This window comes from Cygnus olor, chromosome 1 (assembly GCF_009769625.2).
Source record: "Cygnus olor isolate bCygOlo1 chromosome 1, bCygOlo1.pri.v2, whole genome shotgun sequence".
Taxonomy (NCBI): Eukaryota; Metazoa; Chordata; class Aves; order Anseriformes; family Anatidae; genus Cygnus; species Cygnus olor.
The window spans coordinates 86,006,790-86,025,522 of NC_049169.1; the positions used below are offsets into that span (position 1 = coordinate 86,006,790).

General features: G+C 52.6%; 1 protein-coding gene across 2 annotated transcripts in view; it reads right to left on the minus strand.

Moving 5' to 3' along the window:
- The window catches only part of IGSF3 (immunoglobulin superfamily member 3), an 86,694-nt gene that overhangs the window by 9,505 nt on the left and 58,456 nt on the right, over positions 1 to 18,733 (minus strand). For both annotated transcript variants that reach the window (XM_040567061.1, XM_040567050.1), the window contains one exon: positions 14,061 to 14,465. In XM_040567061.1, coding sequence (XP_040422995.1) covers positions 14,061 to 14,465 — 405 coding nt within the window. The remainder of the gene's footprint in view (positions 1 to 14,060; positions 14,466 to 18,733) is intronic.

Sequence of the window (18,733 nt, forward strand, 5' to 3'; positions counted from 1 at the left end):
AAATCATACAGCTTGCAGCGTATTCCAATGGGTTTTCAACTAGTTCCACAGAAAACCGTTTCCAGACAGAGTGGAATTAAATGAGACCCTACTGCTGTCACACCCCGGTGTGACACGCAACACACAGACATGCAATAGTTAGGGGAGCAGTCAAGGGCACGACTGGAAAAGAAGAATCCCCCTGGAGAGGACCAGCAGGGAACAAGCTCCGCTCCAGCAGCCAGGAGCTCTGGCTCTAGGGCCACCAAGGACGGCATCACCTGGGAGAGGCCACAGCCACGCCACCGCTCTCGGCTTCCCAAGCGTGACTGCAGCTCCCACATGGGCAGCTGAGCGGTCACGCAGTGTCGAGGATGACATTAGCTCTTGTTCCTGCAGGGAGAGGCAGACACTGGCCCCCAATTTCTCCCTCCCTGCAGGAGCAGGAGGTAGAGCCTTCCCCTGCATGTCTTCAGGCTGTGCCTGATGCGGCAAGCCCTGACCCACGGCACTGACACTTGCAGAGGAGGATGTGAAGCGCCCTCGTGTGACACTTGCACTGGAGGGAAGCCTGGCAGCTAAAGACCAGAAGAGAGGAGCTGCATCTGGCCAGAAACACTTTCCCTTTGAACAGCCCTGCCACCACCTTCACCACTCCTACAGAGACCAGCAGCTCCTCCTGAACGTGAGGCTGTGGGAAGTGCAGATCTAGAAGGGATGAGCCGGAGGTGTGAGCGTGAAGGATGCTACATTACCCAGGACACCTGAGCACAGGCAGCAAAGCGGGCTTCCCTGAATGGGGGCAATGCATGTGGGGGACCTGCACGCTGCTCCAACCCCTTCCTGCTGCACCCTGTGGCACCAACACTCAGGCACGGCTTACAAAGAGCGTCCTGACAACACTTTGTGATGGTCTTCAACAGCCGAGAGGCAGAAGGTGTGTGCCGGTGCTGCTCTAGCCCCTCCTGTCCCGACCTCTCCAAGCTCCCCTGGTGCCTCACACAACTGCTTCCCCCTGAAAGGGAGCTGCCAGGCGAAGGTCTTCTGTGTACAATTTGCAAATCTCTTAAGGAAACCTACCAAGCACCCTGGGCACCAGAGGCACGGCAGAAGCGCGGTGCTACAGGCGTGAAAGACTGAAACCTGCCAGGGGAGCCGTGCAGATCCGCACCCTGGAAACCCAGCCCACGCATCCTCTGCTCGCGAGGAAGCGGCGCTGCCTCCTCTCTCCACCACGGCGAGGGCTCCTCGCTTTGTGTCACGCCTCACTTCCAGTGTCCCTTGGGCGCCAGGGTCTCGGATGCCTGCCGGCACAAGCGATGCGTGAGGGAGCTAATGGGTACACGCAAACGACATCAAATGGAAGGGAGAAACTCCCCCGACGGTGACACTTTCTGCTCCAGCACAGCATCTGAGATAGGCATCCTGGTAATGCATTAGAAGTTCCCCTGGAGCCCACGTTGCCCGTGACTTTAATCAGTATGCTAATAAAGCCTGGATGGCTGCGTTACGGGTATGGCACGCAGACAGCGGAGGGAGGGAAAGAGGGAAACAGTCCCTTGTTCTTCCTCTCTGGGGGACTTCAACTTAATGGGGAGATTTAGCATCATGCTGTCATATGTCTGCTGCACCCCTGCCCCCCAGGCACACTCCATCCCTTTTGTTTCACCCCAGGACAGCAGCCTCAGCTTCTGCACGCACGCTCATCCCACCTCCTTGGCTCGCTGTCGGCTGAGAAAGGTTATTTCAAGCATTAATCAATCTTCTGAGTCCCCGAGAGATGAGCCAATAAAGGGGAAGGTGATTCTCAGCAGTTTCCTTTCTCCCCCCAGCCCCCTTTCCAAACAGTTTATTTTTAATTGGCACTGGATTATTTTCTGCAACCGTTCCTAAGGAAACCTCTGTTACTATAGCAACTGTGTATGTTAAGTCAGTAGCCCTATATCTATTAAAATGCAGCATATACACACGCTGCGTGCGGCGGGGTCGCTCCACATCCACGCGCGCGCGCTGTCGGGGCGTGCACGGACGGGAGCTGCTGGGACTGCGCTCTTCCCACCTCGCAGCACCACCAGGAGAGGGAAAGGAGGATTTTTTACGTGGGGGTGAGTGTGATGGGGAAGAATTCTTCCCAACTCTGTCAACAGTGAGATCCTAAATTCCACGCTCGCACCCCAGCCCCCAAAGTCTTCCTGCAGGCAGCGTTTGGGAATTTGTGTTACCACAACGTCCCCGCACGCCCGGAGTCCCCCAAACCCCCACGAGATGATCGCTTCTGCAGCTGCTCCCGTCGGGACGGCAGGCCCTGCAGGGGACTACAGGTCTTCCCTTTGCCAGACTGCACGCGCTTGCACAGATTCGTAACACCGCGTGGAGCTTTGCCTAGATTAGAGTTATCAGTTGTGTATAATGACACCCCTGCCAACGTGCCTCTCATCTAACGTGACTCATTTGCCTAATTGAGACATTCCACGGGAGATGCAAGTGCAGGTTTTGTACCCTCCCAGCATCAGACAGGACATCCCCAGCCTTTTGCTATCTGCGAACACCAAAAGCTTTCCCGCCCAGGTGCCACCACATCCTACACAGCGAACGTGCACCTCCCAGTGCCAGCCTGCCTCTTCCTCGTTCCCTTCCGCAGATCCCTGAGGAACAACTCACTGCTTTCACAGACCACAGGCTGCAAACCGCTGGCTCAGAACCGCCATGGCACGCGGGTTGCCTTGGAGCAGCCGCTCCGTTGGGCTGCAGGTTGGCGTGCTCGCTAATGCAGTTAGGATGCAGGAAGCTCCACGGGGCTGCTGACACTTCTGCTATCCCACGGGAGCGGAGGAGGTGGGACCACCAGCCACCATTCACGGGTATGCAGCTGATCCAAAAGGCTCAATTGGCACTCAGGAATGGAGATTTAAAAGAAAAAAAAATAATTCTGAAGTTAGTGGACCCGGGCTACAGTACAATACAACACCGCAAAGTCCAGCTCTTTCTTTCATCCCAATGGTTAAGACCTCTCCAAGGTAAAGCGTGTCCCACCACACTCCATGTGACTTGCCAGGTCATGTTTAAAGACGCCTGCATGACATGGAAATTACTGCAGTTACTGGTGCATGAGTGGGACTGCAAGAAGACTGACATCCCAGGCACCCAGCCAGCCAAAACTTGCCCTCCTGACACAGGGAAACTCCCTTTCCTGGCTCGGAGACGTGTCTGGGCCTCCACACGTGGAGCTGATGCAGCCTGCCCCGTGGCTGTGGTGCGCCAGGGCAGGGCTGCTCCAGCGCTGCCGAGCAGCAGAGGCGGTGGGTGCAGTCACAGGAGCAGGCAGGGTTACACGGCGTCTTCTGCTGCGCTGGCAGGAGGCTGATGTTCTCTTAACAGCTTCCCAAACATCTGCTTTGGGAGGAAAACAGGTGCATGTGTCGAGGTGAAGTTACCATGCCTATCGTCTGCAAGCCATAATCCTTTGCCACTATGTCTCCCGGCTCCCCGGAGGGTGCCAGTAAAGAGGATATCATACCGTGACGTGCTGTAATTGGCCCTACATATGCTGTTAAGGCTCTCAATTTACACTGGCAACAGGTCACAGTTACAACCCTCGTATTTTTCTTAAACCAGCCCCATCTCCTTGCCCAGCCATATGACCTGGCTGAAGAGCGGGCGCATGTTGAGTTCTGCAACAGGGCTGGCACCCTGCCGGCAGCACTGGGACTGAAGACATCAGCTCTCTGATGGCACGGAGACATAAACGCTCTCCTGCACCAGTGCAGGCATCCCACTGTGTCTGCTGGAGGAGCAACGGGAGGCTAAACGGGCGATGCCTCATGCTGGAGCCGGGCCAGGACGCAGGGACATTACTTCCCTGCTTGCGTGGAGAGGCTGGCGAAGGTGCGAGGTGTCCACAGCACGTCTGTACGCTCACCAGACATCTCACTTCATGCAGCATCCTCCAGCATCACAGTCTCCCCTGCATTAACTCCCAGGCTGAGAAACACGTCCCTGTTAATTTGCAGGGACAGACATCGCCTCGGGATACCTGGTCCTGAAAGCTCACACCTGTGGGCTGGGGGGCCGGATCTGGCCCACCTGAGAACCACAGCAGGCCACGACATGGCCAGGTACTCCGCAGGCCGGTATGTATGGAAGGGGATTTCTACACACCACGAAGCAGGCAGGCAGTCTCCTCAAGCCAGGTATTTGATAAGCACGGTTACACAAATATTAGGGAGGAAGGGACACGAGTCAGCAGCGAAGGAGGGCAGAAGCAGCGGCACGATTCGCAGCTCTCCTGCTGACTCCCTGCAGCGGTAAAGCCGCTTGGCTCCCTCGTCTCTGTTCCCTAATCATCAGGCTGGGGTTACAACACTCACCTTTATTAAAGCACTTCGCAATCTATGGCTTAAGATGCTCTGATAAAAAGGTGCTCTCAGACTTTTTACATCATCTTCCCTTGTAGGTGTCAAGAAAATGTAAGAGCAGCTCTTCGATAAGGGTTCACTTCCCACACGGGAAGCACAATTACCAAGTTATGGGAATGGCTCTACTCAGTTGTAGCTGAAGATAGCTTCATCAGTAAAAAACCCATACAAAATCCAATGTGCCCCCCTGCTGTGTAGGAGGAGGGGGCTGCCAGCTAGGGGATGACCGAGCTCTGTACGCCCCTGGGAAGCTGCCATGGGGCAGAAGGGGTGGGCACAAAGACAGCCAGAAGCAGACCACAGAGCCCCCAGGGAGCCCCATCACGAGTACAGGGAGGCGGCGAGGGCTGCTGCCGTGTCCTACTTTGGAGACCGACACCCCCTGGGGAGCACTCCTCCAGAAGATGTGCTCTCCTGGAGAGACCTGGTGAAGTATTACACAGCTTTCCCAGGGACTGCCCTACTTGTAAAAGCCTCCGCTGGGATCTCGCTGTCTTGAGGTGAGGGAGGTGGGGACAGGAGAAATGGGGACACCGCAGCGCGAGCCCACGCACGGTTTGACACCAGGGATGGTGCCTAACAGGTCCATCAGGAGAGACCCATTTCCACGACCCGAGACGATGCTTATGCACAGGACCTGCATCTCTGCCCGGCGCCCTTGGCTTCAGACACCCCTCACCTCTGAGGGCACCGGCCAGGCTTTTGGCACAGCCTCAGCTGACACCCCAACCCTGCAGTCACAACGGCCGCGCACCCTCAGGTGCCTCGTCATTTCCCCGAAAGCACCCAGTGACCTAATTCCTGTTTGCCTCGGCTTCAAGAGACCTGTATGCAGGTCACTGCTCTGCTGCAGGCTGAGACATGTGTGAACGCTCGGCACCTCTGCTACCTTCTCCATAAAACACGGATCAAGAGCATCCTCCGCCTCTGCAAGTGTTGCAAGGACACGCGCGCTAATGATGGTCGGGAACTGCGGCGATGGGAGCGGAGCAAGCACAAGCCGGCCTCCTGACTCAGCGCGATGAGGGACGGGTGCCTTGAGTTTCCTTGGAAAAGGAGCATACAAAAGGGAGAGACGTGGGAACTGGAAGGGGTGGCCCTCTCCTCTGGTCCCTCTCTGCTCCGCAAGGCGTTCACAGGAGGGAGGAAGATGAGAGGCTCCGAGGAGGAGCTTGCTCAACGGGCTTAAGCGTTGCGCAGAAATCACCGCAAAGCAAAGACAAAAGACTTGGAGCGCCAGCACGGCCTCCCCAGGGAGGCCAGGAACATGGCAACACAGCTCCCGACTCCTGTTATTCTCTTTTAATAGAACACAATCCCTACTGAAACTGGATTAGCGAGGTTGCAAATTGCATTAGCCAACATGGGCCGCTGCTGGTGCAACAGGAGCAGGAGAATGGGAAATAGCATTAGACTTTGCCTGCCATTATTACTGCCATTATTAACTTGTCACTTTACTGTAGTGTTCCTATAACAATGAATTATTGCCTGCAAACAGGCTGACGTGATCGAATTACTGGGAGAGCAGCTCTATGGAAAGGAGAGACAATGTTAACCCTTTCTGGAGGAACATTTGGGTGCTGCCCCCTCCCAGGCAGGCAGATAAAAAAGCCAAGGCTTGGACTTCGAACACCACACTGCCATTTTCCTCTTGCGCTCCGCTAGTTTCAGAGCAATGCCAGAAATTTTTGCAGCCCCCAGGTGGCCCAGGTTCTCATTTCAGGTGGGCTGCACATACAAACCAAAGCAGCTTTGTGTGTGTCTGCAACAGAGAGGGAGAACCACAGCTGGAGCTCACCTACCTTCGCATCTGGAAGTGGCTGTGCTGGCCCGGAGCAGCTAACAAACTACCAGGTAACAAAGCGGTCGGTGCCTTGATGCAGCATGCATGTGTGACCTAGAAAGTCTCTTTAAAACCCAAGAGCTGTACACCTGCAAGCATAAATGGAGCAGGCCATGCAGGGATGGAGAAGGCTGGAAAGCCAGCAGCTCTGAGGTGTGGCCATGGCTAACCCAGGGACCAGGGGCTGGGACACGGCCACTGGTCTGCCTGAGCCTGGGGCAAGACCCCGCCACAACGGCTTCCCTGAGAAACCAAGGCTCCCTGAAGGACAGCAAGGACTCAGGGACAACTTACCTTGAAGAAATAGAAACAAACACAAAGACACCCCAAACGAAAACGCCCCGCAACCCTAGAATCAGAAACCTTCCTGTCAAACCCTGAAATAATTGTAAAAGTTCTGCAGGAAAGGCAGGGGGAGGGAGTAAAAGACTCCCAGCATGAGTTGTGCCTGCTGTCAGAGAACAATATACGGCTCACTGATCACTTGTAAATTAAAATATGGAGATAGGATCACTGGAAGATAAATTCAGTACCAAGCTACAGCCGCCGAGGATAAGGAAAGAAGAAAATAACACATGGAGATATTTAATCAATCCTTCATCAGAAAGATTTCAAACAAAAGAGTGCTACGTCAATTAGGAAAAAAAGTAATTAAATGTACCCAAAGAGCAAGTTACAACACATATGGCAGCACCACACACAAATTCCCCCTGTCATTCTGGAGTCTGGCTATTAAAGACCTAACTTCCTTACAGGGTGTCAGAAAGATACTTGAAAAGTTTGCAGAGGTGCATGCTAGTGTAGAGCTGTTCCCTTTAACTGTGATTATACTTTGTATTTTTGGTGCTCACTATATTTACCTGTGTAGTTTCAGAGGCCACTGCTGAAAAGCTGGCTGCTATGCACTGTGAGATGAGGTGCTGAGGGTGGTATGAAATGCTGTTTTCTTGCTATCCAGACAGCAAGCCTCCCAGGCAGACCTCCTGTAGGATTCGTGAGGTCTTTTGGATGCTGCGCCAGTGCTGCTAGTTCCAAGCTGTCAGTGCTGCCCTCTGTGCAAAAATACAGTCCCCTGGGGAGGGCCCAACTTAATCCATCCAAGAGCTCACTCACCTTTAACTGTTTCTTTTCACTGTGTTCATTCTCTGCGAGGGGATCACAGCAGGGCCGATGCTGGCACAAGGAATGGGACAGGACCATGCAGCCAGCAGTAACAGCCGGGGCTGAGGATCACCTCTGTCTGCACAATAAGTGCTAGATCAGCTCCACCTGCCTTGTGACACCCAAACTCGTGATTCATGGGTTCATGATGCTGCTGCCTCCATAAGCTAACTGGAGAACCCATCTTCCCATCACGGGAAGTTCTGGAAAAACACTCGTATAGAAATTGTCCTTAAATGTTCTGCTGACATTAGCTTCACGAGGTAAAATTGCCACTAGAAAAAATGGATAGCATTAGTTTACTGAAGTTGCTTCCTTTACACAGGGATTGCTGCACCACTTGGCTACGCAGGTGGCTGCCACGTCAAAGAGAAAAGCTGCTGGGAAGCCTCCGGCTGTGTACCAACAGCAGAAGACACCCCCAGTCCATCGGTTGAACCAACACTCAGGAAGGCTAAAGGCAGGGGATTTATAGTAATTGGGGCTGGGCCATCTCTGGCTGCTCAGCAGTGTCCTCTCAGCTTTAGAGGCAGGCAATGTCCAAGTACTCTCACTGAAGACTACTTTAGTCCAAGGAGTGCGAAGAGGGAATCAAGGAGAAGCTAAAGAGTGTGGGGAGAAGACATTCAAAACAACATCGAAGAAGCCGTGTGCACAGACTGCGAACAGGCTGACATTCTGCTTCTGTATGTGCATCCTGCAAGCGGGAGCAGAAGACCACTCACAAGGTATCAAAGAGAGAAACAGAGACTGCATATTCTGCATGCAGCCTGGGTCTCCTGACATAGTGTGGGGGCTGAGAAGCAAAAATCCCAGCAGTAAGACCAACGGGCACAAACACAGCAGGCTGAGCAGGGTTAGGGTCAGAGGTGGAGGAAGCAAACCCACGCGTGCCAACCGGGGAAGAAAAAGGGGACCAGATGGGTCGCTAATGCAGGTCTGTGCAAAGGCACAGCGCCGGGTCACGCACCACTGGAAGCCGACAGGGAAGAGCAGCAGCTCTGGGGCAGGACAGCAGGTCTCACCCGCGGGTGATGGAGGGGAAGGAGCGAGTCTCTGAGCACCCAGGGGAGAGGAGACTGCTCCGCGCAGCAGTCGTGGCTGCTGATGAGCAGCCTCCTGTCCCCGCTGAGCGCTTCTTGAACTCCTTCATCACTCAAGCAAGAGCACAGCTATATGCCAGATGGAGCAGAAGGCTTTAAAGCAGGGAAGCAGTGCTATTCTACAGAGCAAAGCTACCCTGAGATCACGCAAGCAGCAAACTTGAGATAAGTTTCCAGACTTCACTTGCGTAAGGAAGTTTCCAGCTCATTACCTTTCCTTGTTTAACTATATTGTTAGTTGCTCCAAGCAGCTAAAAGTGTCGGGTTTTAAAGTACGCACCTCGCAGCCCTTGCAAAGGCTCATTTGAGCCCCTCACTGAAGAGTCTGGGAGAGGTCAGGACATCACTGACCATCCGTGGTAGGAGGGGTATCTTCCACACCCGACCAGAAGAGGATTCCTCATGCACAGACATCATTAAGAACTGAGAAGGGAGAAAGGCACTAACAGCAATATCTGATTTTCATTTGTTAGGGAAAGCTCCACAAGCGCCTTGGCAACTGTTTGAAAATCAGTCCTCTCCTAGCATTGAGCATGCCATAAGGCAGCCTGTTTTTCCAATTCTCCCCTGCCTCTTCCTCTCCTCGTCCTCCCAGCATTCCCAGTATCCACAGTCACAACCATCACTTGCCTGGCTGCTCACCACGTCTTCGGAGGGAAGGAGGAGCAGGACACCGAGCAGCCTCTTTACAACTGCCAGGGACAGCTCAGACCACAAGATAAGGGTCCTCCTCTTCCCTCACCTCCTTAGCTTTTCCAGCCTTCACCACCCAAGCACAGCCAGGCTGCTGTCAGTGGCCAGGGCGATTTCTCGAGGAGACCAGGAGAGAGATAGCTCTGCACCCACCCAAGCACAGAATTTCTGCGGCAGCAAAGCTCTGTCTCACCCCACTCTCAAAGTTCAGGCACAAGCGTCCCCCTTCTCCGAGGCCAGCCGAGGAGCTTGCACCCTCCCCGTCCACAACAGTTTCAACTTGACAGCTCCTAATAAACCAAACTTTACAGAGCAGCCCCTGGAGAGCCCCTGGAAGCTAATTAATGCTCTAATGAAGAGCCTGACGGTCTTGTTTGCTTGACGGTTCCCAGGTCAATCAATCTGCTGTAGCCCGGCTTGTGAAAAAGCAGCGAGGAGCCCGGCACCCCTGGCGTCTGCTTGGTTATCATCCCCCTCCACCCCTCCCCGTCCCTCCTCCCACGTTCATTACTGTCAGAAACCCAGGAGCAAGAGGGCAGATTTATGGAGGTGATTGCAGCCTCTCCCCGTGTGCCCGCTGCAGGATTAGTCACGACAGGACCGGCAGAGGGATGACGCCAGGAGGGAGGGAGGGAAAGGGCGGGAGAAGATGGGAAGAAGACATCAACTTGCGGGCACAGGGGTGGCCGCGCACTTATCGGAGGCTGATAGTCTGCGGGCAGCTTGCAGTTTGGGGACCGAAAGGGCCGTACTGGGATCTCTAATGAGGAAGGGGGACGTGAGCGATCCCAAATGTGATGCCAACCCGGAGCCAACTCCCTGCGAAGGTGCAGCACTCGGACCCCTCGAAGCTCTGCCGAAATCGCCCCGCAGGGGAGAGACGAGTGCAGGAATGCGCGCGAGGACAATGTCAATTTGATACAGCAGCACAAATCTTCTCGAGCCTTCTTGCCAAGAGAGACATATTCCGATGTCCTAGCCTGCCCAGACCGCAGCACAGCCCCCCCGCCACGTACTGTGCCGCCAGAGACTGTCTGCTGCCCTTGTCTGGGTCCCGCAGACCGCGGGGACGCACGCTGCTCGCAAACAGCCCGCCCCGTCTCAGCCGCTCCGTCCCTGGAAACTTGGCAGGGAGAACTGAGACCCACGGAGCAGCCACGAACAAAGCCAGCCTGCCAGCCCTCGGGTCCCCCTTGTCCCCTGCACACCTACTGCCTGCCTCTCCTGGGCTCCACAGGGCACAAATCCAAACACTTTCAGGCTTAGCGGCGTTCAAAAGGAACAGCCTGCACTTCATCCTCCCCTAACACCAGAGGGGTGGCAGAGTGCCAGGTAGGCACCGTGCCTGTCCCCTCCAAGGGGAAAGGGGTGGTGAACCCGCAGGGGAAGCCCCGGCTTTGGGGGCTGAAGGATGCAGGTGGGATGCAGGCTTCACCCCTGCACTTGGGGCTCGCTCCAAGCTCGGCCCGTGCTCCTATGCGTGGTCTCCTGCCAGCTTTGGCTTCAGGGAAGCAGCTGGCATGAATTCAGCCTACTTTTATTGTTCCTCCCCTCTGCTGCAACATGAGCTCACCGAGAAAGGAACAACAGGCAGCTCGAGAGCTGGAAGGAGAGCACTGCCTTGGAAGGACACGAAACAGCCACAGGCAATCTAGCCAGTCGCCAGCCCGGTCCCTAATCCTGCCCGACACATCCCCAGAGCTGGCTGCCTACTCCAGCGTGAAGAAGTTCCAACCCAGCACTCACCCTCGAGCAGTGCAGGTCTCTGCCCCTCCGAAGCACACAGGAGCTGCCTGGGGCATCGTGCCTGTGCACAGCCCTCCCTCTGCTCTGCAACCCGGCGTGCGCCAGGCTGCGTGACACCCAGGAGCAGGCCGCGGAAGGGAGAAATACCGGAGTGCCAGGTACTGCTGCTGCTGCTGGTGGGTTTTCATGCACCACCAAGGGATGAACACCATGTCCTCCCGCTGCCCCATTTCTCTGCAAGCTCTCGCATGTACAGACCGCATCCTTTATAGGGCTTTTCCTCATGCTGCCAGTCTGTGTAATGGCCTCATGCCCAAGGGACTAGGAACATCACATTCAAAGGTCAAATCTAGCTCCAGATGTCATGCAGGACACTCCTGCCATTCCACCTACAGACCTTCAGTTCCGAGCTGGGTTCGTGCTGCAATTACCTGCCCCATTCACTTCCTCCTTCTGAGATACGTTTCCCAAATCCTGCTAGTTTCTTCCTGGGAATAAGGACTGACGTGTTTTAAGCTGCTGGCATTTCCTCAGCATTACCTGTTGGCCAACTGAAAAGCAGCAAGTGAAATTATGTCGCAGCCATGTTAACACACGCAATTCAGAACCAACGCTGCCACTTCTGCAGCTACCACTCAGCATGCATGACAACTGCAAACCCTTCCCACCACAAGAGTGCCAAGAAGAGACAGGCGAAGTGTTGAAACAGCAAACTGACACACCAAGGGAAGCTCTGGCACCTAGTCCCTCGAGGATGCAGGATTTCACAAAGTGAAGAGATTAATGAAGCAATCAGGCAGCCACTATTTTACCTTTCTCACCTTAGCACACTTTAAAGGCTGACATACATCGATTGCCACTCCTGCACCTGGAATCTGTCAAACAGAAAGGTCACTCTGACAAATAGGGAGCAGGGGTCTTAAGGGAAAACTAGAATCCCAACATTAACTTACAATCTGGAAACACGTGCTAGCTCGATTTGCCAAAAGACTTCTAGACTTGCCTTCTTCATTGCATATCCCTTAGTGGATCTGTAGGGGAGACAGCTCACCTCAAACCTACTGGTGTAAGGGGCAAGGCAGGGACCTGGGGCGAGTGACAAAGAAAAACAGACCCTAGGACTAAGGCATCCAGTATCAGCCTCAGGTTATGTCAGGTTAAGGTGACTTACGGAGCCACAGACTTGGACTGTTTTGTGCTTGTTGAGCACTCTCAGGTGCTCAATTATTCAGAGGTCTCAAATGACCCCTTTTGAAGAGGCCCTGGGTAGTAATCTGAAAACCAGCATCTGCTTCGTCAGCACAGGTCTGACCGTGGGGACGTTAGGACATCCATTCAGAGGTGACCGAGGAAGGTGTTTCCCACATCATCCTGGACCCTGTTTGGAGATGATCTAGCCAAGGACCCGGTGATGACACAACCCTCTGCAGCTTGCAAAACCAGCGAGAACTGCAGCAGACGCTGGCACGACTGCCAGCACCACATTCATGGAGAACTTAAACCACCGGCTCTTAGAGGCTGCCTGGGGCATGGAAACGAAACACAGAGTGCAACAGCAGTGCTGGGGACGCTCTGAGGAGGAGGGTCAGGAAGGAGCCCCCCTCTTCTCTTCCATCCCCTTGTGGGCCATAAAACCACAAACATTACGCAAGGCTCATTGGACTGACAGCTAAGATTTGTGTAGCAAGTAGCTTGCTGAGCAGCAGGGAGATAGGGAGAGGTAAAAACCATGGAGATCTAGATCACTTGTTCTGTTAAGGAATCCCTTGATGGTCACTGCTCCAGTAAAGAAGAACCAGCTGCCAGAACATGGCTTAAATGTCCTCCTGGCCACACTGAACTGTGGCACAGAGGCTCTCTTCTGGAAGATATTACCAAGGATTTCTCTTTCTCTCTGTGTCACACACAAATGCATGCACAGAAATATGCCATGAAGAAGCATATTACTCCAGGGACCATCTCCAGTCACTGCTGTTTCCTAGGGAAATAAGCTAAAATGATGAACATCACCAACGTGACCTTGCAAGCAGTAAAACATGTATTACAAGGCAGGGTAATCAAGACAAATGGAGAAGATTAACCTGGAGATGACGGCAAGGAAGGAGGAAGAGAGGGAAGAAAGAGGGCAGAAAGCTCATGAGGGAGCTAACAGCATCCCCTGACTTTCCCAGAGGGTTGGGGAAGGTGGATGAGAGTATGGAAAAGGCCACTGAGGGGAAAAATACAATCCCTAAGCAAGAAGGCAGACCCTAGGGAGGCATCCCTCTGCACAGGAACACGAGGGCAGGACTGACAATGCTGCAAGGAGCTGAGCCAAGAGCCCTGAAGGTGCTAAAAGCCCCACTTCAAACACGAACTCTAGCCCTAAGGCTGAGATAGCAATAAACCATTCAGCTCAGTGGTGGCCAACAGCTGCCCTGACCACACATCTTAGCAGCCTTCATGAAGAATAGGAGGCACCAGCAAAAAGTCATCATCAACAAAACCTACAGAAGGTGCCCAACTCTCTCCACTGGCTGTTACAGGGAACATAAGCACTTTGTAGGTTTTCTGACTCTCCCTGCCAAACCAGGTCTCTGTTGCCTAGATGTTGCATGCTGTGAATGGGCACCCATGGACCTGGGGACTCCCAGCTGGAAAGGGCTCAGTTTCTAGTGGGGATGAAAGTCAGGCTCTTTAATCACTAGCTGCTTTTGAAGATGTCTCCAACCGAGCAAGAGATGCAGCCAGTCACTCGATAAGAGCTGTACCACAACACCTGCGGTGGGTGTGCACGTAGGGGCTATGGTGGGAGCGCCACTCTTCTCTTTGATCCTGCCCCTCTCCTCTCTTAGAGCAGACTCTCAGAGAGAGTCTGCTCTGATGAATGGAGGCGGCATCCTGAAAGCCATTTCCATTTCACAGGAACAGCCCAGAAACCGGACCAAGCCTCAGTCACCTCACCTCCCAGAAGAAAACCCTGTGAACAGTTTCAAGTCCCACTCAAGACTTTCACAAGTGTGAGATGTCAGTTGCAGCCACAAGAGCAGTCCTTCCTCTGGAGAGACCACCGCAACACTGACATGCAGCCCATCCCCACGACACACCTCCCAGACCCTCTTGTCTGCTCTCCACACTTACCCGGCCGCAGGACCCTGATCTCCAGCAGGTTGGATGTCCTGTCTGCCAGCCGCGTCCAGCTGCTGTTGTAGTTCTTCCTCCAGAGCTCGGCCACGCACTGGTACTTGCCAGCCTCCGTGTCACTCGCCCGGCTGATGCTCAGGCGCACGTTGTTGCTGGACTCGGCCTTCTCAATGGCAGTGCGGGTCCGGAAGCCCATATACCTGTCACCCCACTGGACCCCGCCGTCACGCGTGAAGGTGACCAGGTCGTGAAACTCGGTGCTGCCCGCCGGCTGGAAACGCCACGTAACTGACACTGGGACCCAGGATGGGTAGTGTGGCTTGATGATGCACTGGAGGTCGAAGGACTCATTGTAGGTCACCCCAGGGGTGCGGGAAATAGCTGTGACAGCAAAACCAGCCTCTGCAAAAAAGAGAGAGAAGGGCTTTAAAGAGCATGGCTTGATTCTGCATGAACAAGCACGACCACTTGTAGACGCCATGATTCACAACCACCTTTTGGCCAAGGGATCCTCCCTTCCTGTTTCCCTGTCCAGGTCTGTAGCTGGTCACTGCAGGTGAGGGAACGATGAGGAAAATGAGAAGAAAAAGTTTTCTTCTGTGCTTTGGAGAGTTGGCAGAGGTTACGTAATCCAAGAGTGGAGGCAATTTATAACAGAGAGAAGGTGGTTGCTTCTATTCTTCACACAGCATCTCTTTTGTTCTCTTACAGATCCTAGCTATATACAATTACCCTCACATCTGCACAACTCCACAAGCTAGTCAACACATCTTTACTTGTCTAACCCCAAGACTTTGTAGGTTTAGGGGAGTTTAAAAACACCAATCTATTAACAAGTTAAAAATAACAAATAACATATTCCTAGTTGACTGGCTTACATTTTGGGTCAAGGAATTTCCATTGCTCGTTTACTCTGAGCTAGAGAGAAAATATTTTTTTACTGTTATGATTACTTCAGTGAAGCCTGTAGATATAGCAGGGACCTTGTTTTCCACCACCACCATCTCCAAGAAGCGTTTACTTTCTGGAGGTCTCTGCTGGGCATCCAGGTGGGCTTGGTGCTCTCTTCCCTCACACTGCTGTGCTGATGACCCAGGCATTCAACAAAGCTTTTGCTGGAGCCCCATGGGTGGAGACCCCACCAGAAACAGGAATGTCTTCTAGATCAGCATGGACCTTCAGCCTGCCACAGGCTTGAAATTACAGCTTGGGCGACGAGCTGAGAGCTCACTGCAACCCACAGAGCTGCTGCCGTGGGCCAGACCAGCCACAATGTGGACATCACCATATCTGTACACCTCCAGTAAGTGCCTCCGCAGCCCCAGTCATTCATGGCATCGCTCATGGATGTGTAATTACTGAGAAAGGAGGTCAATCTTTGGGATTAAAGCCCCATGCAACATGTTTAGTGATTACGCCAGAGAGGAGACAGAGGCTGAGAAGGCAGAACTGCCACATCTCATCCCCATGTAAGCCATTACCTTCAGACACGGCAGCAGCTCCGGCCTTAGAAAGCCACCTTAATTTTACCAAGATCAGCTGACTCTGTACAGTTTAATCTCCAGTTGGGCTAGGCAAGGAAACTTAATGATGTTCTCTCCTCTCAACTGCCATGTAAAAACCAAATCTGTTTCTCAAGTCCTCAGCAAACATGCTCATGACATTAAGGTTAACATACAAAATCCCCTCTTCTTAGAATCACTGAATATCCCGAGTTAGAAGGGAGCCACAAGGATTACTGAGTCCAACTCCTGGCTCCACACAGAACTACCCAAATATCAAACCCTGTGCCTGAGAGCACTGTCCAAACCCTTCTTGCACTCTGTCAGGCTCGGTGCTGTGACCAGTTCCCTGGGGAGCCTGTCCCAGTGCCCGACCACCCTCTGGGTGCAGTACCTTTCCCTAACACCCCGCCTGACCCTCCCCTGTCCCAGCTCCATGCCGTTCCCTTGGGTCCTGTCGCTGTCCCCAGAGAGCAGAGCTCAGCGCCTGCCCCTCCGCTCCCCTCGTGAGGGAGTTGCAGGCCGCCATGAGGCCTCCCCTCAGCCTGATCTGCTCTGGGAGGAACAAACCAAGGGACCTCAGCTGCTCCTCATACGTCCTCTGCTCCAGACCCTTCACCATCTTTGTAGCCCTCCTTTGGACACTCGTCTAATGGTTTTATGTCCTTATTACATTGTGGCACCAAAAACTGCATGCTGCACTCAAGGTGAAGCCACACCAGCGCAGAGCAGAGCAGGACAATCCCTTCCCTTGACCAGCTAGCAATGTCGTGCCTGATGTATCCCAGGGTATGGTTGACCCTCCTGGCTGCCAGGGCACACTGCTGACTCCTATTCAACTTGCAGTCAACAAGAATGACCAGATCCCTTTCCACAGGGCTGCTCTCCAGCCTCTTGTCCCCCCGTCTGTATGTATATTCAGGGTTGCCCCTACCCACGTGCAGGATCTGGCACATGCTCTTGTTAAACTTCATGCACTTGGTGGTTGCCCAGCCCTCTAATTTGTCAAGATCTCTCTGCAAGGCCTCTCTACCCTCAAGGGAGTCAGCAGCTTCTCCCAGTTTAGCATTGTCCACAAACTTACTTAGTACACCTTCAAGTCCTACATCCAAGTCATTTATGAAAACATTGAAGAGAACTGGCCCTCGAATGGAGCTCTGGGGAATCCCACTAGTGACTGGCCACCAGCCTGATGTAACCCCATTTACTATAAACCTTTGAGTCCAACCCATCAGTCAATTGCTCACCCATCACATCATGTATTTGTCTAGCTGTATGCTGGATATTTTGTCCAGAAGGATACTGTGAGAAACAGCATGGAAAGCTTTGCTGAAATCCCAAAAGATTACATCAGCTGGCTTCCCTCAGTCAGCTAGGTGGGTAACCTTGTCATAAAAGGAAATTAAGTTCATTAAACATGACTTTCCCTTAATGAACCCAAGCTGGCTGTGACCAATGACTGCATTGTCTTTCAGGTGTTTTTCAGTAATTCCCAGAATAATCTTCTCTATAATTTTACCAGGGAATTCATACAAAAGGAGAGCATCCACACATGTAAGCAGGCACATTTTGTGCAAGACCTCCCCGTAACAATATAGCAGAACCCCCTCACCCAGCCTGCCCTCCTCTACCCACAGATTTCAGAGTGCCTGCCCCTTCCCTCCCATCTGCCAGGGACTAAAATCCCTGCTGGGCACTTGAGATCCTCAGAAGTTCAGGGACATCTGGTCTCATCTGACAGCACATCTCTCTTCTGGCTGTTGCTTCACAACCACAGTGGCGATAGATTTATGGGTTTGAACATTATCTGTGCTGGTTCAGCTAAAGAGTTTTTACCCTAGCAGACTGGCAAACGATTAGACCTTAACTTGAAATGTGAGTGTCACTAAATTTACTGCATTTTTTTTTACTAGCACTTTCTGTAGCAATAAACCTCTCTTGCTCTTTCTTAGCACCTTCCATTCTAGTTTCTCAAGACACTTCAAAAGCATTAATCTGAACAAAAAATATCAGATTCAGCAGCAAGAAAACAATATTTGATATTTTCATCACTAAATGTTTCTGAGCTGCTACAGGTTTGTTAGTTATAGAAAGAGGACTTTGTTACTTCTTAGGACTTGACAGAATGTAACAGTCAAATTTCTCTGGGACAAGGGAAAGAGGTGGAGGGACAACTACCTTCAAATCCCATCTTCTGGAACTGCTGATCAATTTCCTGTATCTTAAATTTTAGCAAGAGTAAACGTGATGCATTTTAAAATCTCATCACTTCATCTACCACTGTACTCCCTGTTCCATCCCAACAAACCTCCACAAGTTGCAAAGTAAAGAGAATGGCCAACACATGGACTTAGGAGGGGCCAAATGCCACTGACCTCAAGACAAAGACGCTGTTGAAACCAGCTGAGAATCTGCCTTGAGTTCTTTACAAACTAACGTCCCTACCTGCTTTTGAAACCTATAGAGCAATGGTTTCTAGCTCTAGACAGAACAGCCTCTGAAAGAAGGTCAAAAGTGAAGGGGAGAAAAGGAAAAAAAAAGCAAGATTTTAATCAGAATATGACTTTAAAGTCTGGTCTCTCACACATCTTGCCAAATCTTAAGGTTAACACTGTGGAGAATCGAAAAAAAAAATCTATCTTGACTTTTGAATAGCACGCACTAATTGTTTATAGCTCTAGCATTCTGCAAATCAGGGATCTTGCAGGAATATTCATCAGTTCTTCGGTCTCCTGCAGAGAACTTTGGGAACCTGTCCAGGGGTTAATACTGCAGGGCCTGAGCGAGACCCAAGTAATTCACAATCTATGCAAAATCTCTAATGCCCTACCTGCCCTCTCCTAAATTGACGTCACATGCTGTATTTGAACCAGAGGAGCTATTTGGCAGAGCAGAGTACCAGTCGCAACGATCACGGCCTCTAGTTTGGCTCAGTCCCAGGTCAGCTGCTCAGGGCCTCTTGGCAGAGGCAGTGAGGACCGGTCCTGATCCATAGGTCCTGAGGACTTCTGATGCTGTTGGAGATGCTCATGATTTCTGGTGGCTGGGCCAATAGGTGCCCTGTGTTTCGCTCTCCCAGTCTGGTGAGCTGAGACGAGGCTTGCCCAGAGCATGCAAGGAGGCTTTGATGCCCACTGGCCATTGATGGAGCACCACCAAGTCACTCCC